At 52.1% G+C, this 27,903-nt stretch overlaps 3 protein-coding genes across 11 annotated transcripts; all 3 read left to right on the top strand.

The window, feature by feature from the left end:
* Positions 1-124: 124 nt before the first annotated feature.
* fhip1b (FHF complex subunit HOOK interacting protein 1B) lies at positions 125-13,447 on the top strand. Of its 4 annotated transcripts, none has more exons than XM_077579364.1 (13): positions 125-517; positions 1,535-1,731; positions 2,549-2,881; positions 4,104-4,499; positions 5,184-5,414; positions 6,379-6,624; positions 7,026-7,193; positions 7,492-7,571; positions 7,630-7,787; positions 8,372-9,487; positions 10,276-10,454; positions 11,246-11,408; positions 11,485-13,447. In XM_077579364.1, the coding sequence occupies exons 3-13, from the start codon at positions 2,756-2,758 to the stop codon at positions 11,796-11,798; spliced, it is 3,177 nt and encodes a 1,058-aa protein (XP_077435490.1). In that variant the 5' UTR covers positions 125-517; positions 1,535-1,731; positions 2,549-2,755; the 3' UTR covers positions 11,799-13,447. The 4 variants fall into 4 exon arrangements, with proteins under 4 accessions (XP_077435490.1, XP_077435489.1, XP_077435492.1 ...); XM_077579363.1 differs by having other exon boundaries at positions 1,582-1,731; XM_077579366.1 differs by having other exon boundaries at positions 1,582-1,731; positions 4,104-4,379; positions 5,253-5,414.
* LOC144060145 (solute carrier family 22 member 4-like) lies at positions 12,149-19,150 on the top strand. Of its 5 annotated transcripts, none has more exons than XM_077579375.1 (11): positions 12,149-12,298; positions 15,248-15,445; positions 15,569-15,693; positions 15,768-15,922; positions 16,580-16,751; positions 17,135-17,261; positions 17,462-17,562; positions 17,683-17,897; positions 17,980-18,162; positions 18,510-18,645; positions 18,727-19,150. In XM_077579375.1, exons 1-11 carry the CDS (start codon positions 12,221-12,223, stop codon positions 18,827-18,829), a joined length of 1,593 nt encoding a protein of 530 aa, XP_077435501.1. In that variant the 5' UTR covers positions 12,149-12,220; the 3' UTR covers positions 18,830-19,150. The 5 variants fall into 5 exon arrangements, 3 of the variants coding, with proteins under 3 accessions (XP_077435501.1, XP_077435500.1, XP_077435499.1); XM_077579374.1 differs by lacking the exon at positions 12,149-12,298 and adding an exon at positions 13,484-14,731 and having other exon boundaries at positions 15,590-15,693; XR_013295853.1 differs by lacking the exon at positions 12,149-12,298 and adding an exon at positions 13,598-14,731 and having other exon boundaries at positions 17,980-18,238; positions 18,470-18,645; positions 18,727-18,748.
* A 559-nt stretch (positions 19,151-19,709) lies between these two features.
* sestd1 (SEC14 and spectrin domains 1) lies at positions 19,710-27,525 on the top strand. 2 transcript variants are annotated; one of them, XM_077579372.1, is made up of 19 exons: positions 19,711-19,896; positions 20,942-21,017; positions 21,131-21,239; positions 22,023-22,113; positions 22,176-22,289; positions 22,412-22,525; positions 22,618-22,706; positions 22,780-22,832; positions 23,157-23,246; positions 23,558-23,715; positions 23,910-24,032; positions 24,111-24,308; positions 24,843-24,957; positions 25,015-25,156; positions 26,015-26,096; positions 26,169-26,291; positions 26,359-26,550; positions 26,636-26,739; positions 26,945-27,525. In XM_077579372.1, exons 2-19 carry the CDS (start codon positions 20,942-20,944, stop codon positions 27,240-27,242), a joined length of 2,271 nt encoding a protein of 756 aa, XP_077435498.1. In that variant the 5' UTR covers positions 19,711-19,896; the 3' UTR covers positions 27,243-27,525. The 2 variants fall into 2 exon arrangements, with proteins under 2 accessions (XP_077435497.1, XP_077435498.1); XM_077579371.1 differs by having other exon boundaries at positions 19,710-19,896; positions 26,359-26,739.
* Positions 27,526-27,903: the final 378 nt, after the last annotated feature.

Here is a 27,903-nt window from a genome sequence, read left to right on the forward strand (position 1 = left end):
CACGTACGCTAACTCAACTTTACATGTTTCAAAGTACACCAAAACAGGCGCGTTTCGTGTTGGAAACTCACGATGTTCTTGTGGCGCACGTGCTCGTGCACGACGCCCCGGGGTGACGTGCACGAGCACGAGCGTCGTCTCCGGGCGGAGTCACCTCAACACAGCCAAGATGGCGGCGGGCCGACGACGAGCATCGGAGGGACTGGCCGCTTGACGGCGATGCTCGTTGGTGGCGTTCGTTCTCTTGGTCGCCGACAGGATGCGCCGCCACCCCGACGGGGAGTCGCTCTCTCGCCTCGCCTTCAATCGCTCCCCCCGCCCGCTCCAGCACCCCCGCCACCGGCACCGAGGCGCTGCGGGCCGCCCTGCCGCTCGTGTCGCGTCCCCGACGGGCGCCGCGCTGACGTTGTGGCGCTTGTAGCCGCTCGCTGCTAACCGCTAGCCGCTAGCCGCTAGCCGCTAGCCGCTAGCTGCTAGCTACGCGCTACGCCTTCGCTCCAGCAGACAGCTCAACAAGGTGAGCCACACCAGCAAGCCTTTGACACACACCTCAGCACGTATACGATGAAAAATGATGCTCATTTTAGGAATGAGTAGCGGGGAAAGTGCCTTCCCGAAGATTTCTTGACAGAAGAGAAGCAGCCATCAATGGCATTAAGACGGTCATAAACCCCCAGGCCATCGCGGACGTTGCTTATGTGCAGACCAACCCCGCAATAAGTGAAATCCGCGAGAGAGTAGTTCTGTTTAAAGAAACAAAATACTACAAAAGGTCCAACAATAAGTCTCTGTATCTCTCGTTTTAGTATTTATTTTGTTTTAACATCTCTTTCGTTCTGTTACTGCTTTTAAATGTGCTTTGAATGACAGCATTTGAAGCTATTAATTAGCGATGCTATGTTTATTTTGACAAGCCCAAAGTACTGCTTCGATGCTGCTCAACGTGGAAACAATGTGAGAAATTGTCCTTTCTAATGAACGCCACCTTGATTTGTGATCTTTTTTTATTATTATTTTTTAATTTGTGTTAGTTACAGGTTTACTGTAATCAGATTTTGATATTACATAGAATAAAAAGTGAATGAATAAAATTGAAAAAGAAAATAGGCAATAATATAAACTGTTGTTTTCCTAAGTAAAAGCAAAAGGCTTTGTTTGAATCAACACAAAGAAAATCAGTCTGTGTCACGGAGGACAACAAAAATCAGAGAATATTTACTGTTGAGTTGCTGAAATTCTGAGGATTTGGCGAATTTCTTCTTAAAAATGTGTCTAAACGATTCATCGGCTATCACAAGTATTGATTCGCCATTGATGAAGTGTCACATCCTTTTTTTCAAATCTACATCCAATTGGTTTTGCAGCGCACTGAGAGAGATACAAGTTCTTCCACGCATGGTTTAGCAATCTCACTTTTAAAAAAATCTATCTTACAAAACACAAATTCAATTACTCCTGAGACAAAAAATCTTAATCTTATGAAAGTAAAGTTGTATATTTTCAAGAAGTCTGTCTTTCAAATTTCTTCCTTGAGGCAAAACGTGGCCACTGATGGTTTGTTCCACTTCCTGGTGTTGACAGCAGCTGGACCCCACCCAGGGGTGCAAAGGTCGTTGGACGGCTCGGCGCTCACACACGCCTGCACTTTTGCTTGGAGGAGCTCGCGAGGTCTCGGCAATCTTGTCCAACTTGGCCGTTTTCTTCCTTCTTGGACTGCCGGACGCATTTGCGGTGAGTGCTGCTTTTACTCTTCATTTTATTTTCTTTTTTTCTTTTTTCCCTTCTGAGGACTTGAACTTGTTGTTCAGCTTGTCTGTTCAAAGGTAAGACAAAAGCGGTTTAAAAGTTAACTTGCAGACGCTAACCGTCAACAAATGGTTGGACTTGGGAGTTGAAAGGTCACCAGAGATTCCTCTGGATCGCTGAGTCCGACCTTTGGAGTGCTTTTCCCAACGCAGATGAGGTCCAACCGGGGACATGTTAACGTCTTGGACTGCGGCGGACGTTTTGCTCAACTGGGATCCAAGTATTTCTTGCCGCAGACAAAGTACCGTAAAATCGCATCCTCTACACGCACGTGTGTAGAATTCGCCCCCTAAAATCAGGCCTAAAAAGCGTCTTTTTTTCTCTCACTCTCGGAACTTAAGTGTGGCCTGGACAGAAAGTGAGCTAACTCAATTAAGTTGACCACAAAAACTTTTGCTGCTTTGAAAGTAGAGACCGATTGGTTGATCATCCGATGATGGCAATAAGATGACAATGTATTTGGAGAAGATTGTTTTGTGACGGTCCCTCCATTTGCTGCTATCCTTTAGTTTATATATTTTTATTTAAACAACTTGTTTTGCTTTTCAAAAAGATTGTTTTCAAAAACAGTTCAAGAAAAAGGCCATCTTTTGTGGGGGTCGTCACCCTTTGTGACAATGAATTCAAAAATGTTTGTGGCAAGAAAAAGGTTCTTTTCAAGGGCAAACTGTCTTGCTGTGATCTGACGATGATGACAATGATGATGATGATGATGATGATGATGAAGGTCTTGTGTCGACAGCGACCATGCAGTGGTCGTGGCTACAGACGGGATGAGGGGGTGTGGCCAGCGAAGCGGGTTGCAGCACTTCCTGCCCGTGAACCCTGAGTGACAGCGACGTCTGCAGACCAACGCGCCGGCCCCGCCCACGCCCCCGCCCCCTGCCCCCTCCCCCTTAAATAACGCAGCCGGCACCCGCCAGGTCATCGCTGTCCGGTCTGCGCCAAGATGAGCTGGCTGAGCAGGTTGACGCCGCGCGCCCGCGCCGGTCGCGGCGCCGTCCCCCAGGAAGCGACCTCGTGCACCGCCGATCCCGAGACCTGCCTCATGGTCTTTGAGAACCACTGGAGACAAGTGAGTGCTTTGACGCCAACTGGAATTTATACTGGGGAGTTGAGAGATGTCGATGATGTTGAAGACTGAGAGGAAGGAAGGAAGGAAGACTTGATTATCAAGCGCAATCATCTGCTGCACTGCCTCCGCCGCACGCCGCACATTTCATGCTGACAAAACATCAAGACAATTTCATAGCAATAGGTTGCCTTTATATGGGCAAAAGTTCATATTTTCTCAGGCCCAAAAAAATGTCTACATAATTGTTTCCACAAACACAAAATAGTCATCCAAAGGAGAGGAAAAAACGTCCCTTTCAGGTCTAAGGCTGTTTTCTTGAATGTATATTTTTGTATATATATTAGGGCTGAACGATGACATTTGCATCGGGCGCAAAAAAACACGACAAACACGTTGCAGCATCAAATATTGATCGTTATGGCGCTAATGATTGAAGTGCAATTTGAATACAATTGTGTTTTATTTGTAGACTTTGTTAATCCCCTCCGTGAGTCATGACCTTATGGTGGGGGGGGTCGCGTGTCCCAAGGATCCTAGGAGCCATGTTGTCCGGGGGCTTTATGGCAGGGTCACCCTTGGCAAACAGGTCGCAGGTCCCAGGTGAGGGAGCGGACAAAACATGTCTCACTGACCTCTTATGACCAGTACAAATATTGGAGGCGGGGCTCCAAGGCTAGCGTGTGGTGGCATAGCCCGAAAAGGCAACGTGGGTCCCCCTTCCTATGGGCTGTAGGAGGGGCCAAAGAGATCGGGTGCGTAGCCAGCCAAAGGCGGGTGAGAAGCTCGGTCATCTGGGAGGACTCTGAGTAGAGCCGCTGCTCCTCCGCGTTGAGAGGAGCCAGTTGAGGTGGCTCGGGCATCTGGTTGGCATGCTTCCCTGGAGAGGCGTTCCCACCGGCGGGAGGCCCCGGGGACGAGCCAGGACACGCTGGAGAGACGTCTGTCTCCCGGCTGGCCTGGGGACGCCTTGGTTTCCCGCTGGAGGAGCTGCTTGAAGTGGCTGGGGAGAAGGAAGTCTGGGCTTCCCTGCTAAAGCTGCCACTGCGACCCGACCTCGGTCGGATAAGTGGCAGAAGACGGATGGACGGACTTTGTTAATGTTGATGACCGCGTCAAAAAACCTGACTTCATAATATCCTTGAAAGCGATTATTCAGCGCCATCTGCCGGTGAGCTCATTTTGCTCGTCTATGCTACGCTAACGCGGTGTCCACGTTCTCCAGGTGTCGCGCGTGCTGGAGCACAGCGAGCCGTCGCGCTCCACGGACGACTTGATCGCGGTGCGGAACCACACGGACCAGATGTTGTGCCTCCTGGCCGAGGAGCGGCCCCCCCAAGGCCAGGACGCCGGCCAAGCGGCGGGGCCCATCCTGCAGCTGGTGGAGCGCGAGCGGGTCCTGGAGCGACTGGTGCTGTGGCACCTCCGCCACGGGCCCGACCTGGACAGCCTGGCGGCGCTGCTCAAGCTCTTGGAGATGCTGATCGGCCAATCGCAGCAGGCCTTGCTGCGCCGGCCCGCCGTCCTGCATCCGCTGCTCCGGCTGGCGGGGGCCTGCGCCCACCCCGACGGCGGCTGCCCCCCGGCGCTGGAGAACAGCCTGGTGCTGCTCCTCAATCAGGTGACGGGACCCCCGCAAAGACTTTTCACTGCTTAAAAAGAAGCCACTGACGTTTTGGAATGACAACAAAAAGTCATCTTTTGTAAGAGAAGAATTTGAGAGTTTGAAATTGAAAACTAATTTGTCTTTAAAATACAAAAATCTCCACCGGGAAGGAAAATGGAAACATGTCAGTCATTTCAATGGAAAACATGAAGTAAATAAATAACAAACAAAAGTCAAACATACCGTTAAAGGAAAAGTTGTCTTTTTAAAGAAAAAAATATCTTTGGAACAAGAAAGAAAAAGTTGCGCCCCCCCCAAAAAAAAAAGAGGGGAGGAGAAAGTGCACCTGCGGCGCTCGCAAGGAGAAACGCTTTGTCGAGGAAAAACAAACGCCTTCATTTGTTGAATTCAAGAAAGCTTGTAATAAACGTATTTGTGGAGACGCCGCGACGGCCGCGTTTGCCAGCCGAGCCGCGACGTCACCACATCGGGTGCCGTCACGGCTCCACCCGCATTTTGGGACGAGCCCGCAGAGCCGATACTCGCGGAGTCGAGTGACGGCCTTTCCGCGCCGTGACATCGCGTCGGCCCCAAACGCGGCCGCAGGTGCCGAGACAAATGCAAGAGCGTAAACGTGGCCGAGTGGCGAGCTCGGCTGTTTGGCAAACGTGACACTCTGAAATGTTGCTTGTGTGGCAGGTGTGTGCGCGCGTGGCCCGCGAGCCGGCGCTGCTGGAGACGTTGTTCCGGGCGGCTCCGGCGCAGCAGGGCTCCACCAACCTGCTGGTCTTCTCCCTGCTGGTGCCGTTCATCCACCGCGAAGGCGCCGTGGGACAGCAGGCCCGCGACGCCCTGCTGCTGGTCATGGCCGCCTCGGCCGCCAACCGCGCCGTGGCGCGCTACATCGCCCACAACTCCTACTTCTGCCCCGTACGTAGACACGCGCGCGCCTCGTGATTCGCTGGAGAAATTCCAAGACGCTTTGAGTTGACGCGGAAAGGAGGTCGTTTCCGGGAATCCGGCAAAAAGACCACTTTGAATTCCAGGCCTCAAAGCCACTTTTTGCTGGCAGGATGCCGTCTGCCAGAAGTAGGCATCTCATGACGAAGCCGCAGGTGGAATCCGTCGGTACCAGCCATGCCAGAACATTTTGTATTGAAGCTCGACCAGATCTTGACGAGCCCACTTTGAAGGTGCAACATGACGGGAGAAGACCCTCAAGAAAGTCACAAGAGGCCCACCATCCCCAAAAAGAGGTTTTAACTCATTCAAACCCCAAATCAGGAACGTCCAGCAGGTGGCAGCAGAGTATACGAGATCAGCCAGGGCCATCTTGAAACAAGCTCTTTTCAGGAATGCGCATCAGGATGAAACTTGGCTATATTCTAATGCTAATTGCGTAAAAACAGAAACAGAAAGAAATAGACCTTTTTTTTCCCAGATGAATGACGAGCAGTGGAGCACAATATTGGACGGGCTTTCCAAAATCAGTCCAAATCCAGTAAAACAGCTGGGAGCGTAGGGGGTTGCTTCAGTCAAAATGGCTGCTGGTCTTCAAGCAACAATTTTTCAGGCCTCAAAGCCAGTTTGTACTTTGAAAAAACATCACCGGACGGCCGCCATTTTGCCACCATCCGTTTCCAGAAGTCTCTCAAAAGCCACGTTTGAAAAATCCACCCCTGAAAGCGTTCTGGGATTTGGCGGGCCTGTCTTGAGAAATCCACCGTGGAAGCGATGACGATGAATGAAACGATATCGCTTCATAGCTTCGTGCATGTTTCCCAAACTCGCCGGCAGTTTGAGTTCCAAACATGACATTTCGTCGTCCTATAAATAAAAGAATGCAGCGAGTCTTCATATTTGCCGACTAAGACGGCGTCTCAACCCTCGGCAGGTGCTGGCGACGGGTCTGAGCGCGCTGTACTCCTCCCTGCCCCGCAAGATGGAGGTGCGCGGGGACGACTGGCACGCCCTGCGACGCGAGGACTGGATGGGCGTGTCCTCGCTGGTGGTCTTCATGAACTCGCTGGAGTTCTGCAACGCCGTGGTGCAGGTGGCCCACCCCATGGTGCGCTCGCAGCTCCTGGATTACCTGCACAACGGCTTCCTGGTGCCCGTGGTGGCGCCCGCCCTCTACAAGGTACGAGCAGCGCCGGCCGCATTCGTCATCCGAGGTTATTTGAGTTCAAGGAAAGTCAAATGCCAAAAATCAAAACCAAAACTAACTGAAGATACATTTGATGTTTACAAAACAAACTCAAATGAATGAAGAAATGAAAATGCGCCATTTTGCCACTTGCTGTTGACGGACGGACGGACGACTTTTCAGTGATTCATTTGTGAAAAAAAGTTTGAAATATTGTATCCATTTCATTCCAATTGGTGTTGATTTGGTCACAGCAAAAAACACATTTTATATCCTAATGTTGGAAGCCTGAATGTGGCAAAAGTTCAAGGGGGGGGCTAAGACTTTAGCAAGGCAATATAGAGCGGATGATTGATGTGGCCATATCCTCTGTAACGGCGCATGTGTGTGCGTAGTCGTCGGTGGACGAGATGATCGCCAGCACGGCCTACCTGGACCTGTTCCTGCGCAGCGTGAGCGAGACGGCCCTGCTCAAGACCTTCCTGCGCTTCATCCTGCTGCATCGCCTCGACAACGACTCCATCCTGGACACGCTGCTCCTGCGCATCAGCAGCAACTCCAGGGTTGGTGCACAAGCGGCAAGCGCCGTCGCGGCAAGCGCCGTCGCGGCAAGCGCCGTCGCGGCAAGCGCCGTCGCGGCAAGCGCCGTCGCGGCAAGCGCCGTCGCGGCTCACGGGCTCCCAGCCTTCAATATGAAGAACCCATTCGGTCCTGTGGCTTGCGCCTCAAATTGAAATGCGACCCATCGGTCGTCCTCACGTTTCCGTACGAGGGGCAGAAACCATTTTCCGATTGTGGGCCGGACGGATTTGAGACGTTTGTTGGAGATGGCGAATGAAAGCGCGCCGTGTTGTGTTGCAGCTCTGCATGGTGTCGCTGAGCCTGTTCCGGACTCTTCTGTCCTTCAACTGCGAGGACATCATGCTGCAGCTCGTCCTCAGGTACGTCGGCGCCCAATGACGCCATGCTTTGCGCTCACCTGCTCCGCCGGCCCCGCAGGTACCTGCTCCCGTGCAGCCACGTCATGCTGAGTCAGCGGCGCGCCATCCGGGAGGCCGACGTGTACGGCAAAAGCGCCGACAAGTTCCTGTCGCTCATCCCCGAGTGCTGCCGGACCGCCGCCGTGCGGGACGAGGATCCCGCCTTCAGGGCCAAAGGTGAAGGACAAGGATTTCGCAAATACTCTCAGGAAATATAATTGAGGATGAATTTAAAACATGAAAACTAAGTGAAAGTACGTTTTTTTGACGCTTACCAAACTAACAAAAACAAACTAAATATGATAGCGAGAATGTCCTTCCTTCCAGAGTGTATAATGTGCAATGCATTGGTTTTGGAATGACAGCCTTTTTTTCAACATGGCCCGGGTTGATCTCTTTTGCTCTGCTGCCACCTGCTGGACATTTGTGGAATAACCACCATTGCTTTAGCCGTTGTTTGCAGTTGAGAGGCTGCGTCAGGGCCTTTTATATGCTCCAGTATAAAAACAAACAATAATAAATACGTCTTTGGGACACTTAAAACCTTCAAAATAGAACGGATTTATACGTTTTGGAGAGCAAATGAGTTAGTTGCGTTCAAAATCAACAGTTTTTTTCACATCTGACATTTTGACAATCACTCCTCAATTGTATTCACGAGACAAGCTTGACTGCCGTACGTTCGAATGGAAAGTTTTCGTCTTTGCAAATTCCCGGAATTTTGCGTCCCGTGACCTTTGCTTTCTCCCGCCCGTCCACAGCGACCCACAATGCGAGCGCGGAGTCCCCGGCGCCAGCCAGACCCAGCACGCCGTCCCGCTTGGCCTTTTTCATCCGCCAGCAGAGTGGCGGCGCCGCCTCGGGGGGCTCCCCTACGCCCACCGGCTTGGAGTCTCCGCAATCGGTGGCCCCCGACAGCCCCGTGCACCCGCCGCAGTGTGAAATACTGGCCTGGGATTCAGGCTACCTGGACTACCTGAAGGACGCTCGACGAGGCATTGAGCTTTGCTCGTGGGCCTGCCGGGACTGGTCGGCGCCCTACGATGGTGAGAACCCCTCCCCGAGCACCGCGCCGCCCCCTCCGCCCCCTCCCACGTACACCCCCTCCATGGCCATGTACCCCGAGCACTTCTCCCTCCAGCCAGGAGGCGGCGGCCAGCAGAGAGCCGGCGCGGCGGCGGCGGCGGCGCGGTCCGAGTGGAGCGGCTCAGAGCACGACAGCGGCGAGTGGGACGTCACCATCGAACAAAACAACTGCATCAGCCTCACGCCGCGTTCCAAGAAGAGGAGCCTTCAATGTGAGCAGCTCCTTCCAAAACCTCTTCCTCCTCATCTTTGCCCCGCCCCTTTAGCCACTTCCCCACCGCCGCCAAAAAACCCCGCCGCCGCCGCCGCCGCCTCCTCCTTGCACAACGGCACGGTGGCACCGGGCGAGGGCTGCCCAGGTCGGGACCCAGAGCTGGAGGCCAAGAAGGTGAAGCGAAACTCTGACCACGAGGAGTTTTTGGACGAGAACGCCAATCAAAACGGGTGCCCCGCCCAAGGCGCCGGTAATGCCCGGCCGCCGCCCAATGCCGACCCCGCCTGTGCCCAGCACCGCGGGCCCACGGTGGAGAGCCTCATCCAGGAGCTTCTGGAGCAATCTCCCGCCGAGACGCGGCCCCCCGACGACTCCAACGGCGAGGGCATCAGCATCGAGGCCTTCAGCCGAGAGCTGAAGATGCTGGAGGAGCGCGTGACGCCGCCCGCCGACGCCGCGGAGACGTCCCCGGGCGACCGGGACCCGGAGGAGAAAACGGCCCGCGCTTCTCAAACGGCCGTCTGCTGTCCCGCCAGGCCTCTCGCTCCCGCTCAGGTTTCCTGTCAGCCATACACGGGTAAGAAGCGTGCGGCGGCGGTTTGCGTGTCGAATTTGTTATCTGCGCCTCATTAATAAAAGTCGATGCGCAAAAGCCATCATCCAAATAAGTAGCCGGCGTCGTAACTTGCACGCTCGCAACCAATTGTTGGCGACTAATTGACAGTTTGCGGTCACAACTTTATTGACAGCGCGCGAGTCTGCAAGAAGAAAATATTCTAGCCTTTAAATGACTTTACAAGAGATGCTGCTGACCCTGGGAACCTTCTCAAACCTTTTTCTTGTCTTTTTTCACATTAAAACAAAGAAATGTCCACGTTTATGATTTTTACTGTAGAAAACTGTCGAGAGTTATTTCTGGTATTTACTCCATTTTGCTTTTTAAGACGGAGAACATTTTGTTCGAAATTTCAAAGCATGTCTATTGTCGAAGATTTCAACTAAATTTAGAAAAGTCCGAAAAATGGTTCAATAAACGTGCTTGAAGGCATTACAACAAAGAAAAGGAAACAAATCATCTTGACTTCAAATAATTGGCATCGCTATCAGCCCTGAAAAGAAAAACATATCCGTCCATCTCCAATCAGGATTCACGACACGCCCAAAGATGAAAGATAAGGTGACGTGAGAAAAAAGTTGATTTGAAAATCCTTTCCGTTTCTTTGCAGCAGGACGGACAGCAAGCGAAGGAATCTTTTGATTTCACAAGCAAACGGTTGCCGGAATTTGTGTTGCGTTCCGATGTTTCTCTGGCATGGAATGAAGGGAAAGGTGCGAGCGTGTGACTTGTGGCGTGCGTGCGTGCAGGTCCGCTGCTGGCGGTGCTGCTGGCCAAGATGGAGAACATGCCGCACAACTCGCTGTACGTCAACATCCTGCTGACGGGCACGCTGGCGCAGCTGGCGTGCTACCCGCAGCCGCTGCTGCGCTCCTTCCTGCTCAACACCAACATGGTCTTCCAGCCTTCCGTCAAGTCGCTCATCCAGGTACGAGGCCCCCTCACCTGCGCGCCCCCATTGGCATTGCGCCCATGTCTTCGGGATCCCAACCGTTGAGCAAGGCACATCCACAGCAAACACTAGTTGGCATTCACAAGCAAAGAAGACGAAACTAAAGTCGCTTACAGAATTGACTCAAAGACAGCAAACAGCGGAAGGAATTCGAATATTCATCATTAAAAGGGAGAAAAACATGATTTGAAAAGAGCTCAATCAAAGGTATGTGGGGGGGGGGGCAACGTTTTTCACCTGGATTTAAAAGTTCGGGGCTGACTTGACTTCTGTTGGCAGCTTTTTCCATTTGTGTGCAGCATAACGGCTAAATGCAGCTTCACCGTGTTTGCTTCCAACTCTGGGTTCCACTCGTTGGCCCGAGTCTGTCGATCTCAGAACCCTGCTGGGTTTCTACTCGATCAGCATTTCTTGAATAAATTTAGGAGCCAAAGCGTTCCATGTTGAAATCTGTTGTACAGCAGACCGGGAGTCGGCGTCGAGCCTCAAGGAGACCGGACTGGCATGTTCTGCACTCCGCATGGGGGGAAAAAACGACGACGACAACAACACATGCTTGTTCTGTTTAGTTTGAAAGTCAACTTCCCCTTGGAGTGACATTAAACCGCTTGAACTCTTGTTTTGTTTTTGTCACAATTGTTTGCCATTCGAGACCGTTGGCCGCCGGTCTCCAGTCTTAGTTCGAGCACAAAATGGGTCCAACCGACGGCCCTCCCTTGAAAAAGTATCTCAAGGCATGACTGTTTTTGGCCAACCTGTGTCTCCAGGTCCTGGGTTCTGTCAAGAACCGGATCGAGGCCTTCGCCGCCTCCCACGAGGACTTCCCCGCCATGCTGAGGAAGGCCCAGCAATACCTGGTGGCGCGCGGGAAGGTGGACTGGAGCGAGCCGCCCGGCGCCGTCCCCCCACTCCGCCGCTCGGATTCGTTAGGTGAGCGTGCCTTTGAAACGGGTGTCCGCCGTCGCTTCCCTGACTCGTCCTGACTCGCCGTCTCCTCTCGTGCCAGTCAAGAGTCGCAAGTCGTCCCTGAGCGACCTGATCCTCCGCCACACCAACAGCCCCACCCGGACCCGCAGCGCCGCCCAGATGGCCCTGGCCCACGTGCGGGTGGGCGGCCAGACGCTGCACAGCGCCCTGTTCGGTGGCGCCGGGGGAGCCGGCGGCGGAGCGTCCAATCTGGAGAAGCAGGCGGAGGCGCTGCGCGTCAAGAACGCCGTCTACTGCGCCGTCGTCTTCTGCGAGTTCCTCAAGGAGCTGGCCGCCCTCGCCCAGGAGCACGCCGTGGCGCTGCCCTTCGCTCGCACCCACGCCGAGGAGTAGATGCCGGAGGGTCGCACGCCCGGGGCCAGACTCCACAGTCGGCCTCCACCGCCGTCACCCGAGACTTGGCTTCTGAGGAGAACCTCAACTCCAGACCAAGAAGCCGACGAGCGGATGGCGAGCAATAAATAGATGCGAAAAGGCGGTGACTCGTGAGTACCCCGCGCCAAAGGGGGCGGGTGCCAAGGACCAGACACTGAGGGGCGGACTAGACTAGATGCCAAAGGGTTTTTAGAAGTCTAGGAATAGATGAGACGAGGACGTAGACCTCCTCAACATGCAGACTGGCAGAGACTGGCAGAGGCTGGCAGAGGCTGGCAGAGGCTGGCAGAGGCTGGCAGAGGCTGGCAGAGACTGGCAGAGGCTGGCAGAGACTGGCAGAGACTGGCAGACCAGGACGACGTGCGCACCTGTGAGGAGACATGCTGAGGGGCGGAGCCACCGTAGGAGTGACGCGTAAACGCCGGGGAGGTCAAAGGGTGGACGCTGAAGAAGAGATGGTAAGGACGCTGAAGGGGCGGCGCCTTTATTGCTTGATGCCACAACAGTTTTCCCAAAAGCATCGCCAGGCGTGGACGTGATATTTTGCAAATGAGGTTTCCTATCGATTGACTAATTTTTGCCAATTGGCTCGAAGGTCAGTCGACTTTGTTAGCGCCGCTCCAGATATTTGCATATGCAAAACACTCACTTTTGATTTGTCCATCCTCAGTTTTATTTTGAAAGGCTACGTGACAGGAAGTGGAATGCAATGTTCTCATGAATTGGACCCGCTTCCAATCCTGACGTGGCAGCAATTTCGGTTTCACTGCTCGAAGGGGGGGGGGGGGCAGTCACAGTCGTGATGGCCACTCTGCAGTTTTGGGGGCCAGTCAATAGTGCTCAGGCGCAGGTCAGACCAGTTTGGGAGTTGAGACCAGTTCAAGCCAGTTTTGCTCCATTCAGGATCACGACGTTGCGGGTGGAGCCACTTTGTTCCCGTCAGCAGCAGGTTTGGGCCCCCAACTGCCAACAAGGCACTTTTCAACACATTTTTGTGGCATGGAAGCCGTTTTGCCACCAAGCGCAAAAAAAAAAAAAACGAAACGGGCAAAGGCCTTTTTAAGACTTGAATTTGTGAGAATGTTTGCCGACGGGACTTGAGTGTTCCGCCATTTGTGTTTGTTGTCATTCAAGCGGCAGCATCACTTTTCATGTTAGGTAAAAACAAAAAGATGATTGCAGTTGTTGTACCCTGGACCTTCATGTCAAAACAAAACGTGTTTGCGAGGCTGTCTTGGGCATTTCTTTGTTGCCCTCCTTTTAATTGCAAGCGCTTTGTGGCTGCAGTCCACTGACTCCCCCTACTGGACGTTTTATTTAATTTTTGATGTCCTGATGCCATGTTTGACTTTTCAGCCCATCAAAAGTTTCTTCCAGTTTGCAACTATGCAAAAACGCGGAGGTGGTCGGCACACGCAAGCTCAATCTGTAAATCTTGTAAGAAAACTCAATGATCAAAAAATGTCCAACGTGTGAAAGCAAATGTTTTGAATATTTTTGTATATGATTGTCATATTGCACGTGTGAGAAAGGTGGGAAACAAATCTGTCACAAAAAACACTAAAGGGAATGTTTTTATTAATTTATAAAGTGTTTGTCAGCAACAAGCTCGTTTTTTTTGGGGTGTCTGCATGTGTGGAAATTGTCATTGATTGGTCGCACGCACGCAAAAACCGCTTTGGAATCAACGACTTGATCAGGAAACGAGATCCCGTCTTCAAACGTTTCATCTCAATTCATTGGGAACATTTGGATGCTCCGCAAAGATCTGAAGTCTCTCAGTTGCCGTGGCGACGTGTGATTGGCCAAGGCAGTCAGGCCCCGCCCCCATTTTCAGGTCTAAACGTGTGGCGAACGTGTTCAAACTTGGCATCCTCATCAGGCCTGGCCCACGTTTTGTATTTTGAAGTTGTCATGTTACAAAAGAAGGATTCTGTCGAACCTCCTGACACCAACATCGGAAGGCGCGTGAGACAAAGAAACGCAAAGTGATCGATGATGCGTTGAAGAAGAGACGCACGTCGTCCCAAAGCCACTTGAAACTCCATCTGCTCCATCTCAAGACCCGAGACCCGAGACCCGGCCTGAACAAAGCCGACCGTTGGTGTGATGCTCGTGTTTGTGTCCGTGCGTATCCCAAATGTGTTGACCATCAACTTGACGAGAACCGGACTGAACCGGTCTAAAGGATGCTTGCTGCTAATGTGTGACCGTCTGGTTAGCATGAGAGCCAGAAGACCAAAGTCCACAAGAAGACGACTCGTGACACCGACCACTGGTTGGATGCGTTTCCCCTGCAAAATTCACACTTTGTGCGTCACGACTTAGCCAAGAGTTTGCTTTGGAACTGCTAGTTGTAGTCGACCTCCGACTTGTTCTGGAACTTTTACAACACAGCAGCAAGTGTCGAGCACATAATGTTGATGATCTGCCCAAAGTCTGGAGAAAAAGTGTGTGTGCGCGCGCGTGTGTAAGAAAAACTGAGTTAAGAGACAAGAAGACGCACAATCTTGCTCACAAACACACCCGAGCAGACGTGTTAGAGGGGCGGAGTCGAGGACCTCCTTAAAAGGGACTTTTGGTTGGAACTGTTTTCCCTTCAGACGCCAGCGTTTTTCGTCATTGACGTGTAATTGATCGGTCGCACTCTGAAATCGGCTCACTTGGTCAGGGAAGGATCCGCAATGCAGGACTATGAGGACTCCGTGTCCTTCCTGGGTTCTTGGGGTCCCTTCCAGAGACGAGTGGTCTTCCAGCTGTGCCTGGCCGCCGTCCCCTCGGGGTACAATCTGCTGTCCAGCCTTTACCTGTTGGCCACGCCGCCGCACGCCTGCCGGATGGCAAACCAGAGCCTCGGCCAGGAATGGACGCCGGCTGCCGCCTCTCTGCAGGTCAGAACCTGATGCCCAACAGGGGTTTTATTGGCTGTCGTCTTGGAAGGTTTGAAGAATTCATTTCAGAAGCCTTGTCATGTGGTCCCACGTCCCAAAGGCTTGTTATCCACTCCAAACGGTTCTGGTCCCTTTGGAACCAGTTGATTGTTCCCTGGCAGCTCTAGCCTAGCAGAATCCTACTTGCAGGTGTTGCTTTCGACTTCGGACTCCTCACGGGGGTCGAAGAAGCCTGAAGTCGTCATTGCCGTTTCACATGATTCTCGTTCAATCCTGACGTGAAAAGCTTGATTCACTAATAGTTGCATCAGCGAAAGCTCCGCCTTCTGCCACCCGCAAGCAAGTATGTGCGATGTCTGTAAAAATGTCCCGGACGAAGGTTCCTCCAAAATATTGCCCAAACTGCTCAGTTAGCAAATCATTGACCACGTCCTGTCGGTTTGTACTGAACCCTGAAGCCAGTTGGGACTGGTCTACTAATACGTGTGGAACATGAATGTGATCTCTCCTGGTCAGCTGGTCCCCGGACAGACGGAGCGCAGCAGCTGCAGCCGCTTTCAACTCGGCCTCATTCAGAACCTCAGCACCTGGAACCAGAACATGAGCATACCGGGATCTGCTTCAGGTTCAGCACTGTCCGGTCTGCCGCAGGAGGGCTGTAAGGACGGTTGGACCTTCAGCACGGAGCACTACCAGTCCACCGTGGTCACTGAGGTAAAGTGCTACCTAGACCCCCCCCCCCAAAAAAAAAAACAATACCGTTTTTCGTTACCTGTTGTTTTTTTGTTTTGTTTTTTTATAAAGATGTCACATAAAAATGTCACTTTTGGCATGCAGTTCGTGTTGTGTTCCCTCCAGTTTAATCTGGTGTGTGAGGATGATTGGAAACCGCCTCTGAGCACGCTGGCCTACTTCCTGGGCGGACTATGCGGATGCTTCATCTCGGGCCAGATCTCCGACAGGTACCGTCAGCGTCGCCGTTGGTCCTCCGCAAGAACTCCTAAAGCAGTCCTGCTTGGCTCGGTGTGGCCTTCAGGTTTGGCAGGAAACCGGTTTTGCTGGGTTCCGTCGCCCTGCTGAGCATCTTCAGCAGCGTCCTGACTTTGGCGCCATCCTGGGAACTCTTCACCGTGCTCTTCTTCATGCTCGGCCTCGGGCAAATTGGCTGCTACGTCGTGGTCTTTGTTCTTGGTTTGTGCCTCCTCTTTTCCAACCATATTTTTCAAAGGAGGGCTGCCTGCCTGTGACACACCAGTACTAAACCCTATAAAGCCTGAACCATGAAATATATGAGAAAATTCCCATTTTTTTTATAAATAAGAGAATTTAATGGCCCTTTTGACGTAATTAAAAAATGAAAATCAACTTCCACATATGACTTTAGATTTTTTGTGTCATATTTGATACTTCTGGTCTCAGTGCTTCAAAATGTACAGCATACATTTAGAACTGTCAAGCAACGACCGGGATCTTTCCCTGCCGGGCCTGGGGTTCTGGAGTGCTGCCCGTCCCCCGATGCTCCCTCCTCTCTTCCCTCCCCAGTGTTGCGCCCTTGCAAGGTCACCATCAGCTGGCCGATGCTGCCCTCTAATGGATTATCCGTGCAATGCATGTGTCAGATCACATACGTCAGAGTTTCAATGTGGGGGGAAAAATGTTATACTCATGAAATCGAGGGCTCAAAATGTCTTGTATTGAATATGATACGTTTGGCGTTTTCGGGTTAAGTCCAGTACAAACAGTTCTCCATCCACTTTGCTCCGACAATGCAGAGTTCGACCCGACCAAGTCTTTCATTCGAAAGGGCTTCCCAAGTAGTTGAGCAATGGTCTTCTTGTTCTTGTCCAGGCTCCGAGATTCTGACCGGTCCAACCAGAGTTCTCTTCTCCAATCTGTGTTTACCCTTCGCTTACGTGTTGGGCATGCTGCTTTTGCCTGGGACCGCCTACCTGGTCCGGACCTGGCGCCTCCTGGCACTGATTCTGGCACTCCCAGGTCTGGCCTGCGTGCCTCTCTGGTGGTGAGCTGGTCTTGTTAGAACTTCTGCAGCGTCCAATCCAACACAGAACCATGCTTCAAAAAATCTATACAAAAGATGTCTACTGACTTTTACGCATCTTCTACATCAGTGGTTGTCAACCCCCGGTCCTGGAGACCCCCTGTCCAGCCTGTTTTCCATGTCTTCAAACAGCCAACACAGGTGATTCAAACCATCAACTCAATCCGCAAGCTCTGCATGAAGCCTGATAACGATCCTCAGCTGTGTTGACTGAAGGAGACATGGAAAACAGGCTGGACAGGGGTATTGGAGGACCGGGATTGAGGAACACTGTTCTACATCATGCTCTCTGATCCTTGTGGATCTGGATTCGCCATCAAGACCACCTCTGTTTTCCCTTGTAGGTTCCTTCCAGAGTCACCTCGCTGGCTGCTGTCTCGTGGACGTGTGAGCCGAGCCCAAGTCGTGCTGAGATCCGCCGCTCTGGAGAACCATGTGGAAGCTCCGCAAGTCATCTTCAAAATGGCCACGGTGAGCGACCTCAAGCTGCTTTCGATGCCGTCACTCGCGTCAATTGAGTCCTCATTGGCTTTTTCATTGGGGGTTTTTTGTCTTCGACACAAGTTGTTCACAAGGGTCTTTACAGGGGCCTTTCGCTAGCATCTTCAGTAGGGTCTTTACGGAGGTCCTCAATGTGGTCTTTTTGGGGGGTTTTGACTTTATCCCGGCAGGTCGGGAATCAGCCAATCAAAGAGTCAGGATCGTTGAATTTTGTGGACCTGGTGCGGACGAGGAATGTTCGTCACATGTCGCTGATCCTGTGGATCGTCTGGTGGGTTTTTGTCCTCGTCCAAGTCATCACGCCATCCAGCATTAAAGCCGATCGGATTTCCTGCCCTGGTCTGGTTTCAGCCGTTGTCACATTTCAAGCTGAGCTTGTTATTGTTTTCAGGTTCTCACTGAACGTCAGCTATTTCGGCATGTCCTTCAACATGTCGTCTCTGTCCGGAAACCCCTTTGTGAACTACTTCCTGGTGGCGGCCATTGAGCTTCCTGCGTACGCTGCCAGCTGGCTGGCGTCTCGTCGTCTTCCTCGCCGCCTGTCCTTCATCGCCTTCTCCCTGCTGGGGGCGCTTGCGCTGCTCCTGGTCCAGATCACCGTGCACGGTGAAGTAGAGCACAGTCCACTCTGAAGCATCCTGGTCCAAACTGATGACTTCTTGCGGTGTCTGCTCCCCCCCCAAAGCAGCTCATCCAGACTTGACCCTGTTCCTGGTCCTGCTGGGGAAGTTTGGAGTTCTGTCCGGCCTGAGCGTTTTGTACACGTACAGCGGAGAACTGTACCCCACCGTGATCCGGAACACAGCCTTGTCCTCCTGTGCCACATTCTCACGACTGGGATCCGCAGTGTCGCCCTACATCCTAGAACTGGGTCAGTTCAACTTCTAAGAGGAAAGGTTCACTCGTTGTCAAGTAGCTGGTCTTCAGTCACTGGGGTCTTCATAAAGGTGCTCACTCGGGACTCGGGGCTTTAGCAAGTCTTCACTTGGGTCTTTGCTAGAATCTTGGCTCAGTGTCTTCCACGAAGGTCCTTTCTAGGTTTTCACTCGAGTCTTGACTAAAGTCTTTGCTCTGTCTCTTCACTAATGTCCTCTCTAGTGTCATCTTTTTCACTGGGGTCTTTACTCGGGTGTTCAGTACTGCTGCTCATCACTGGTTTGTTTTTCATTTGGGTTTAGGGTGAATCCATGTTTGTGTATGTGAAATGTCGCGTGTCAGGCGTGTGGAACGAGTTGTTGCCGTGGATCCTGGTGGGTTCCTTGTCGGTGTTTGGTGTTGCGCTCGCCGTCTTCCTGCCTGAGACTTTGGCACGGCCGCTCCCTGATACCATCCAGCAGATGGCCACCATGCGCAAGTAAAGTTTTGTCCTCGTCCTCGTCCTCGTCCTCGTCGTCGTCGTCGTCGCAATGATGTCATACGTCTGTCCTGCCCTCAGGTGGCCATGCTCGTCGTCCGCTGCAAATCAAAATGGAAACCCGGAGAAACCCTCTGAAGACCAACCATCCGGACCACAAGTCATCTGGACGGCTCACTTTTAACACGCGCGTGCGCTTGCAAGAGCTTTGCTCGGATCGTTCTCATATTTCTTCAGCTTCTAGACCAGATAGCGCTCAAATGCTACACAGCGGGACACAAAAAAGATTCATGGAAAGAAATCAAACAAAACTGAAACGTTTCTTTGCAAAAAAACCACATCCAGTTGTCTCATCCATCCTTTTTCTGTACTGCTTATCCTTACTCGGGTCATCGAAAAGAACATTTGTGACATCAAATGAAGACTGTTTTGTTGAAAATGTATTTCAAAGAGGATCACTTAAGAATGTGTCGTGTGTCGGAATATAAATTATTTCCTGACTGTTTGGCGTGTGTGTTTTCCTGTCAAATGTGTGTCCGTAATAAGTATGTGGAGAAAAAGAGCTGTTGATGACGCTGGTGGCTGCGATGCTTTGCTTCCTATTGCATTCTGGGAAAGGAATTCATAAGCTTCGGCTTCATCCCGGCAGCCCTTTGACTTTGCGGGCATAATTGTATGTGAAAAGTCAATGTTGTAAATTGTTATGATTGTCCGAAAAGAAAAATGAACAAAACAAAACAAAAATGCCCATAAACGTCCAAGTCTTGTTATTGAAATGGATGCGGTGCTTTTTCACGTGAAAAGCTGAAGTTTACGATTGTCTTTGAACTGCTCCCACCCCGGATATGCCTTATTGAAGAGTATTATATCTTCAAAATAAGAAATGTTGACGTTGACGTGCGCATTTGGCGCAGTTTCACGTCAACATATGTCAATTGTAGGAATATTGAAATGCGAATTATAACGCGTACAGAAAGACAGAGACACAATTCAGGTCGGCAAAGGTGGCGGAAGCTTATGAAAGTGTTTTGTTTTGAAGAGAGTTACAGCGCTCTTGGAGGCGGACTGCGCATGCGCGTGCCGCCGCCCGTTTGTGCCCGCTTGGCTTCCAGCTAGCGAGTCGAAAGCGTCGAAAGCGTCGCGCTGCCGATGGAAAAACGCTAAATATCCGCACGCGGGCCACATTTGGAGCTCCTGCAAACTTCTGCCACACTCGACGGAGACGCGCAATGCACAAGATCTGACTGAAAGGTAGCAAAAGTCCGCAGTTCGGCGGAGAGTCGTTGCCGAATTGATGGGAGACTTCTCGATAGAGGCGGAGGGGGAGTCAATGTAGGTCATTGTGTCGGTGGGCCGAACCGAGCCCGAACCAAACCAAACGCACGCGGACGACGACGATGATGATGATGATGATGATGTGGCATCATTTGGGACATCATCGCCAAATCATCCAATCATTTTCAATCATCCGTCGCAGGTTCAAGATGTTGTGCGAAGAAGTTTGACAAAACAAAACAAAGCAATTCCTTCCTAGCCTGAGAAGATTTCAAATGTAACACGAATCTGATCTTAATCCTCACAGACGATCACATTCGTGTTCTTGTCGTGGGCGAAATGGACAAAAGAAGGACAATTGGCTTGATTGGCAATATTTTGACTTCACTTTTTATATGAATTATGAAAATATGGTCGGTGATGCGCATTGACTTTTCGGTGGAGTCACTCCTGATAGTATAATGTGGGGGGGGGGGGGTCCCCCTCCCAGATCCATACACACTAATGATAGAACAAAAATGTGCTCAAATGAGCGTATTGATAATAATAAATGATTTCCATGTTGGGGAAGGCATTGATCCTTAAGTTTGAGGGCGGCGGATATTGATTTTTCTTGCTCAGAGTTTGTTCAAGTTCACAAAGACGTTTGCACTTTGAATGGTCGCCAGACAGGTTTTCTTTTCGTCAGGAAATGTTGAACCTCTTCAAACATCTTGTAAGCGTCACAAGACAAAAAAAAACATTCCAACTGTTGGCGAACAATTTGCGACGCGCAGTCGACCCTCGGCGATTTCCCTCAATAATTGGGACGGCCATCGATTTCAACGTTTTCAATTGCTGCCGTCAAAACAGCAAACGTGTTGATTTCCTCCAATCCTCTTCTTTTCCATTCAGCCATGTTTGATGGAGTTCAATATTGCGAGCTATTTTCCGTGTGAAATTTCTGCCGCTCATGCGATGATGTTGCATTTGAGAAGATGTGGAGGAAGAACGGAAGCCATCTTTGAATTCTTGTTGTGAGATGTGCCATCAGGTGAGCGCCATGGAAGCCAACGTCATCATCAACGTGCTCAACAAGAAGCTGGCCTTCCTCTCAGGTGGGCGTGCGCCGGCGTGCGCCAACGAGCGCCAACGAGCGCCAACGAGCGCCAGCGTGCGCCAACGAGCGCCAGCGAATGTGACTAACAGGCGTGTTGTGCTTCCTTTTGAGGCGGGAAAGACCGCCGCAGTGGTTTGATCCTCAGCATCCCGCTGGGCTGCGAGCACACCAACATGGACGAGCTCAGCCACACGCTGGACTACCTGCTCAGCATTCCCAGGTACGCACGCACGCACGCCAGCTCGCCGCTTTAACGCAAAACACGCGCAGCAACTGGCGAAGATGGCGGACGACAGCCTGGCCGGCGTCACGCGTGTCACAGGAAGCGCCGTCGGCAAGACGCTCGCCAGCGGGACGCGGGTTTTGCTCATCGAAGGCAACCGGCGTCTTCGCCCTCGCAAAAAAAACCACAAAATGCCGTTTAGGTTGGAGAATACAAAATGGCGTCGATGCCGCCGACTTGCGGCTTTGACGCATCGGCGCCGTTTCCAACAATCGCAGCCCCGCCCATCGGCGGCTCACTGATTTCTGCTTCACTTTACGGACGTGCAAAGAATCGTCATGATTTACTCCAGTCGGACTCGCTAACGCTAATTAGCGCGCTAATCGCAGCACTTTGATCACTCAAAAGAACGACCATTCGTACAAAAACGCTTCTGGGACGTTACAGAGACGCTTTTAACGTGACTCATCAACAAATGCGCTTCCTACGCTGCAAAAAAACAACTTGAATTGGAATGACTTGATGGTGACTTTTCCCTTCTTCTCTCTAATGTGGCTATCAGAACCACACTGCCCCTAAGTGGCCAAATCAGGTACAACATGAACAGCGCTCCCAGTAAAGGCACACACAAACAAGGGCACGATCATTTCAATAAAATCGATTTTAAATGGATTCTGAATCGTGATTCTTACGACAATGGATTTTTTGGGCACACCCGACTAATGATCTCGATGGATGTCCTCACAATGATAGAAGTGTGTGTGTGTGTGTGTGTGCCAGCGAGAAGTGCAAGGCGCGAGGCTTCACCGTCATCGTGGACGGCCGACGCTCGCAGTGGAACACGGTCAAGACGGTGGTGCTCATGCTGCAGGTACGAGACGCCCGCCCCCGGCTAACGGCTAATGGCTAACGGCTAACGGCTAACGCTTTCAGAACGTGATCCCGGCCGAGGTGTCGCTGGTGTGCGTGGTCAAGCCGGACGAGTTCTGGGACAAGAAGGTGACGCACTTCTGCTTCTGGAAGGAGAAGGACCGTCTCGGCTTTGAGGTTGGACCCGCCGCTCGTCCCGCCGCTCGTCACCTTTGCGCTTCTCCGCAACATCCCGGGCACCTTCCCGCGCGCGCTACGCTAACGCCGCACGAGACGCCACGTGACGTTGTTCCCGTCAGGTGATCCTGGTCTCGGCCAATAAGCTGACCCGCTACATCGAACCCTCGCAGCTCACCGACGACTTTGGCGGAACTTTGGACTACGACCACGGCGACTGGCTCAGCAAGAGATTGGTCGCCGACACACGTTTGCAAATGCAGTCGCTGCGGCCGCTTGTTACCATGGCAACTCACACTCCTCTCTTGTGTGTGCGTGCGCGCGGCAGGTGTTTGAGAAGTTCACCAAAGAGTCCACGTCGCTGCTGGACCAACTGTCCGTCATCAACGCCAGCGACAAGAGCGACGCCCTCCATAAGTATGTGCGCGCGTACGCACGCACGCACGCACGCAGGCGCATCGTTCTCACGTGTGTACGTGTGTGCGTGCAGGTCAGCTGACGTCCTCCTGCCGTCCTTTGACCCCGAGACCGTCCTCCAGACGGGTAAGTTAGCATTTAGCACCTTTTGTGCGCTCGTGTGTGTTCACGTGTGTCATTTGTCGGGCCCAACACACACGCATTTTATACGCATTTTTGGCAGGAAAAAACAACCAATTAATGATTAATTGGCTGAATATTTCCAAAAATATAGAATGCATACATTATTATATATACATATATTAGGGATGCACCAAAATGCAAATGCTCGTCTGAAAACCGAAATGTTGAAAAAAAAAGGAAGCCAATTTTGCATGTATTATTATAATGAATAAAAATGATAATATTATTGTCAAATATTGATTTCCACACTTTGTGCTGCGTTTGCAGGTCACGAGTTGCTGTCCGAGCTCCAGCAGCGTCGCTTTAATGTCTGCGAGGGGGGAGGAGTCGGAGGCGGAGTCGGCGGAGGACAAGGAGGTGAGGAAACTCATTAGCACGCTAATGCTAACGTTAGCGTGCTCGTGTCTTCACGAAAACATTCGGTCGACGATGCTGCAGAAAAAGTGTGTGTTTTTTGGGGGGCGTTTTGGTATCGGTGCGCAATTCCCAAAAAACGTCTGGCGAGCGGCGGCGGCTTCCTGCCGTGTGGGCGCGCGCGCGCCTGAGCCCGGATGCTAGCTAGCGAGCTCCCTCGCAGGTAAACGAGCACCATGGGAGCTCGCCAGCTAGCATGGACGGCTAAAGCCAAACCGTGGCCGCGTTTTGACTTTGCGCCCGTTTTCCCGCAGCGCCGACATGGCGTCCGATGGAGGAGGAGCTTCTGGCGCAGCCGCAGGTCATGAAGCTTCTGGACTCGCTGAGGGAGAAGTACACGCGCTACCAGGAAGTTTGCCGGCAACGCAGCAAGCGCTCGCAGATACACGACGTGCACGCCAAAGTCATGCAGGTGAGACGGCGGCCATCTTGGCGGCGACGGCCGCTGGCGTATTTGCCCATTGTGCGAGAAAGCCGATTCCTGAAAACCAAAGTGGATATGACGGCTTTTCCTCTTGTCACGTTCTCCAAACATGGAAAACAAAAAGTGAAGTCAGGTGTGTGCGTGTGCGCGTGCGTGTGCGTGTGCGTGTGCGTGTGCGTGAGGTGGTGACGTGGCTGCAGGGTCCGGGTTCGGAGCTGCTCAAGACCCACCAGGCCATCGGAGACTCCATGCGGACGGCGCAGGCGCTGCAGCAGAAACACGAGGAGATCGAGAGTCAGCACAGCGTACGTCACGCACGCACGCACGTAACGCACGTAACGCACACGCACACACCTCACCCGTAACCCGCCGTCCCCCCCCAGGAATGGTTTGCGGTGTACGTGGAGCTGAACCAGCAGATCGGCGTCCTGCTGGGCGGAGACGAGGACGAGGACGAAGCCGGCGAGCTGAAGGCGCTGCAGCGGCAGCTCAGCGACGTCTGCTACCAGCAGGCGGCGCTGTTGGAGAGCCGGCAGAACGTCCTGCAGGCCGCGCACGCCTTCCACGCCGCCGCGCAGGAGGTGAGGCCGCCACTGGCTTCCTTTAGCCTAGCTTAGCTTAGCTTAGCGCCGTCGTCATTGTTTGCTCCGTCGTATTTGATCTTACGTCGGAAACGCTTTGAGCTCGTTTGTTTTTCAAGGTTGGTCGTTTCAAGGACGCGTTTTTGTTCCTGTTTTTCTTTCACTGCCTTCGTTTCATTTCGCTCTTCGGTTCATTTTGGCTCCGTTGACCTCAACCGTCGTCGCGCTCGCTTAGTTGAGCTGATTTTCATTTGGCTTCTCTCACTTCATCTTGGCCTTCTTCAGCCATCTTGTTGATTGATTTCAAATTGTAGCTACAGTAGCTAGCTAGCTAAGCCTAGCATCACTTAGCTTCTTTTTCTTTTCTTTTTTTCCTTCTTTCACAACTTTTGAACCTGAATTTCGCACCATCCAAGACTGGCCAAAGAGCAAAACCTTTTCAGCTCTCAGCTCAGTTTGACTTTTGCTTTTCCATGGATGTGGCTTGTGTTAGCACGTAGCTTGTGTTAGCACGTAGCATGTGTTGTGCTTTAGCTGTCGCAGCAGCTGGACGCGCTTCTGGGCATGCTGTGCGCCGACGTGGCGCCGGCGGACGGCGAGCAAATCCAACACGACCTCAAGCTGCTGGAGGAGAAGCTGCAGAGCGTCGGTAAGCCCGGCGGCCGCGCCGCGCTACTTCCTGCGCTGACTCCTCCCCTTTGAGCAGAGGCGGGGCTGGCGGGGCTGCGCCAGAAGGGGGCGCTGCTGCTGGAGCAGACGTGCGACGGCGAGAAGGCGGCGGCCGAGCGCGGGGAAAACGTGCGGCAGATCCACGACGTCATGGACGACATGCAGATGAGAAAACAGAGGTGAGCGCGGGTGCGAGCGCGGGTGCGAGCGCGGGTGCGAGCGCGGGTGCGAGCGCAAGGCAACACCTGCTCAAAGAATGTCTCATTTGCTCAATGGATTCCATTTTCTCCAATTGGATTCCGCTCACTTAGCAAATTGCGTCTGAAATTGATGAATTCTCGCTCGTCCGTTGCGAAAGCCGCGCAAACGTTCCATTTTTGCGCGGGCAGCCATCGCTTCGTTTTTTTTTTAAATGTTACACAAACGTCAGCCAGGATGAGATGAAAATATTTCCACAATTCTCATTCAATGGTTTGAAAATATGAATTGATCTTTCATAAATGTCAAAAAGATTTCAAGAAAACACCAAAACACGATTTTTCAATTTCCTTATCAATTTATGGGAAAAAGCTCGATCCATAGTTTTATGAAGCGATGTCAGCCTCAAAGGAAAATTGATTTGATATCGATTATTTGATTGATTGATTTTATTGACTTTACCCAAAAAAAGTCAAATGCTATAATTGGAGCGATACCATTTATTTGATTTTATTTTTTTACACTTAATCCTGCCAAAATGACACATTTGGAAGTTGTTTGGATGGACACATTTGCACCTTTTTTACATTTTAAAATCATGAATGGAATCGATTTAGTTTCATCCAAAAGGAACTTTCATAGAATGGAAATGTTTGAAAGAATAAGAAAAAAAGAAAGCAAAAGAATTGAGATGAATATTTTCTTCCAAATCATCGAGCGCGAATGCTGACTTGAAACCCAGAGCAAGGCTTCCCGCTGTCGTTTGAATCCCGTCACGCCGGCTGGCCGCTCGTCGTCATGGCGACGAGCGCGCGTGACTCCCACGCTGTCCTTTGCAGATGTGAGGACATGGTGGACGTGCGGCGTCTCAAGATGCTGCAGATGGTGCAGTTGTTCAAATGCGAAGAAGACGCCCTACAGGTCAGACGGGGTCACGTCCGCGGGATGACGTCATCGTGTGCGTGCGTGCGTGACGCGTGTGCGTGCGCGCAGGCTGTGGATTGGCTGTGCGAGCTGCTGGACGCGCTGCTGAAGACGCACCTGCGGCTCGGAGACGACACCCGCGACACCAAAGCCTTGATGGACAAACACAGGAAGTTTGTGGACGTGGCGCAGGTGCGACGGGAAGCGGCCGGCGCCTCCGTTGGCGGACGGCGGTGACCTTCTTGTGGCTTTCCCGCAGAGCACGTACGACTACGGCCGCCAGCTGCTGCAGGCCACGCTGGTCCTGTGCCAGTCGCTGCGCTGCGCCACGCGCTCCTCGGGCGACACGCTGCCGAGGCTCAACCGCGTGTGGAAGCAGTTCGCCCTCAGCGCCGACGAGCGGCAGCATCGGCTGCAGCTCGCCCTCGCCTTCCACCAGCACGCCAACGCCGTCAGTGCAGCAAACGCGCAAAACCTTCGCCACAAAACAAAGGTGACGTCATGTGCATACGATAACAGGCGTGTGCGTGTGTCAGGTGTTACAGGAAGAGCACGTGGAGGCGGAGTCTCTGGAGCAGGTGGACGCTTCGGCCAAAGCTCTGTTGGACAGGCTCGGCACGCCCGTCATCTTCCCCGATGGGTTCGTACGCACACACACGCCGACGACACACGCTGTAACAAGATGGTTGCGCTTTGCACGCATGGCTTCTCCTCGCAAGCGTCGGTCCGCTGCTTTTGACTTCAAACGTCAAATGAGTTCGGAGCCGCAATCTCAGATGTCTCGGATTGAATCGCAAACATTGGCCTGCAAATCCTCATTTGTCACACGCTCGTGTGCGCGTTAGGAGCGAGCAGCACTTCAGCAGCGAGGAGGCGGCGGCGGCCGAGTGCGTGCGAGAGCGCCTCCTGCTGGTGGAGGAGCGCCGGCTGCAGTTGCAGGAGGCGGAGCTGGGCGGCGAGCCCCGCCCACAGGAAGAGGCGCTCCACGCCGCCCTCGACGTCATCGGGGAGGAGGAAAAGGAGGAGGAGGAGGAGGACCAGGAGGAGGAGGACCAGGAGGAGGACCCGGACCTCCACCAGGAAGACCCGGACCTGGTGGAGGACCCGGACCTGGTGGAGGACTCGGACATGCTCCAATGCTGAACAATTGGCCTTTGTTAGCCCATCAAGCTAACTGATGCTAACAGTTTGTTTGTAACATCCGGATTGAAGACATTTTTCCCAGCATGCTCTCTGTTCCTGCTCCTGCTTTCCCAAACGAGACAAAACGAAAGAAGAATTATTTATTTGACTTTTTTTTCCCACCTGAAGCTTTAATGGCTGCTTGCTGCTGAATGTGTCGTCAACCCCCCCCCCCCCCACACACACACACACACACACTTAAATATTCATGCCGTGGTCCAAATAAACGTTTTCAAGTTTGCCACTTTTTGTCTCTTTTTTGATTGATTCTTGCAATGCTGCGACGTTCAAGTGCAAAAAGTGCCTCAGCAAGCGACAACGTCAAACTCAAATGGCCTCGAAAGGTTTTGCTTTGTGTTGATGATTTTTATTTGCGGGAAGACGACCATCGTGTCTCAACAACAAAGATCAAGATCCGATCACGTGAAGGCAAATGAATTGAAATTTGAAGTTGAGTGACGCCATCGAGAGGCGACAGCAATGTCGAGTTCCTTTGAATTTGGGTGGAGAGAAAAATGAACTGAATGTATATTTGTTCCACGCAAAACATTCCTACTTTGTATATATATATATTTGTTGTTGTTTTATGTTTTGTCATCTGAAGGGTACATTTACATTTACT

The sequence above is a fragment of the Vanacampus margaritifer genome, chromosome 11 (genome assembly GCF_051991255.1).
Source record: "Vanacampus margaritifer isolate UIUO_Vmar chromosome 11, RoL_Vmar_1.0, whole genome shotgun sequence".
In the NCBI taxonomy this organism is placed as follows: domain Eukaryota; kingdom Metazoa; phylum Chordata; class Actinopteri; order Syngnathiformes; family Syngnathidae; genus Vanacampus; species Vanacampus margaritifer.

What these genes read in the sequence shown, in the direction of transcription:
- fhip1b (XM_077579364.1), top strand. Translation starts at nt 2,756, where the DNA reads ATGAGCTGGCTGAGCAGGTTGACGCCGCGCGCCCGCGCCGGTCGCGGC. An exon ending in ATGCTGCAGCTCGTCCTCAG is followed by an intron (nt 7,572 to 7,629) that starts GTACGTCGGCGC and finishes CCGGCCCCGCAG; the next exon opens with GTACCTGCTCCCGTGCAGCC. An exon ending in TCCCGCCTTCAGGGCCAAAG is followed by an intron (nt 7,788 to 8,371) that starts GTGAAGGACAAG and finishes GCCCGTCCACAG; the next exon opens with CGACCCACAATGCGAGCGCG.
- LOC144060145 (XM_077579373.1), top strand. Translation starts at nt 14,525, where the DNA reads ATGCAGGACTATGAGGACTCCGTGTCCTTCCTGGGTTCTTGGGGTCCC. An exon ending in TCATCTTCAAAATGGCCACG is followed by an intron (nt 17,262 to 17,461) that starts GTGAGCGACCTC and finishes TTATCCCGGCAG; the next exon opens with GTCGGGAATCAGCCAATCAA. An exon ending in GGTCCAGATCACCGTGCACG is followed by an intron (nt 17,898 to 17,979) that starts GTGAAGTAGAGC and finishes CCCCCAAAGCAG; the next exon opens with CTCATCCAGACTTGACCCTG.
- sestd1 (XM_077579371.1), top strand. Translation starts at nt 20,942, where the DNA reads ATGTGCCATCAGGTGAGCGCCATGGAAGCCAACGTCATCATCAACGTG. An exon ending in TCCACGCCGCCGCGCAGGAG is followed by an intron (nt 24,309 to 24,842) that starts GTGAGGCCGCCA and finishes GTTGTGCTTTAG; the next exon opens with CTGTCGCAGCAGCTGGACGC. An exon ending in ATGCAGATGAGAAAACAGAG is followed by an intron (nt 25,157 to 26,014) that starts GTGAGCGCGGGT and finishes TGTCCTTTGCAG; the next exon opens with ATGTGAGGACATGGTGGACG.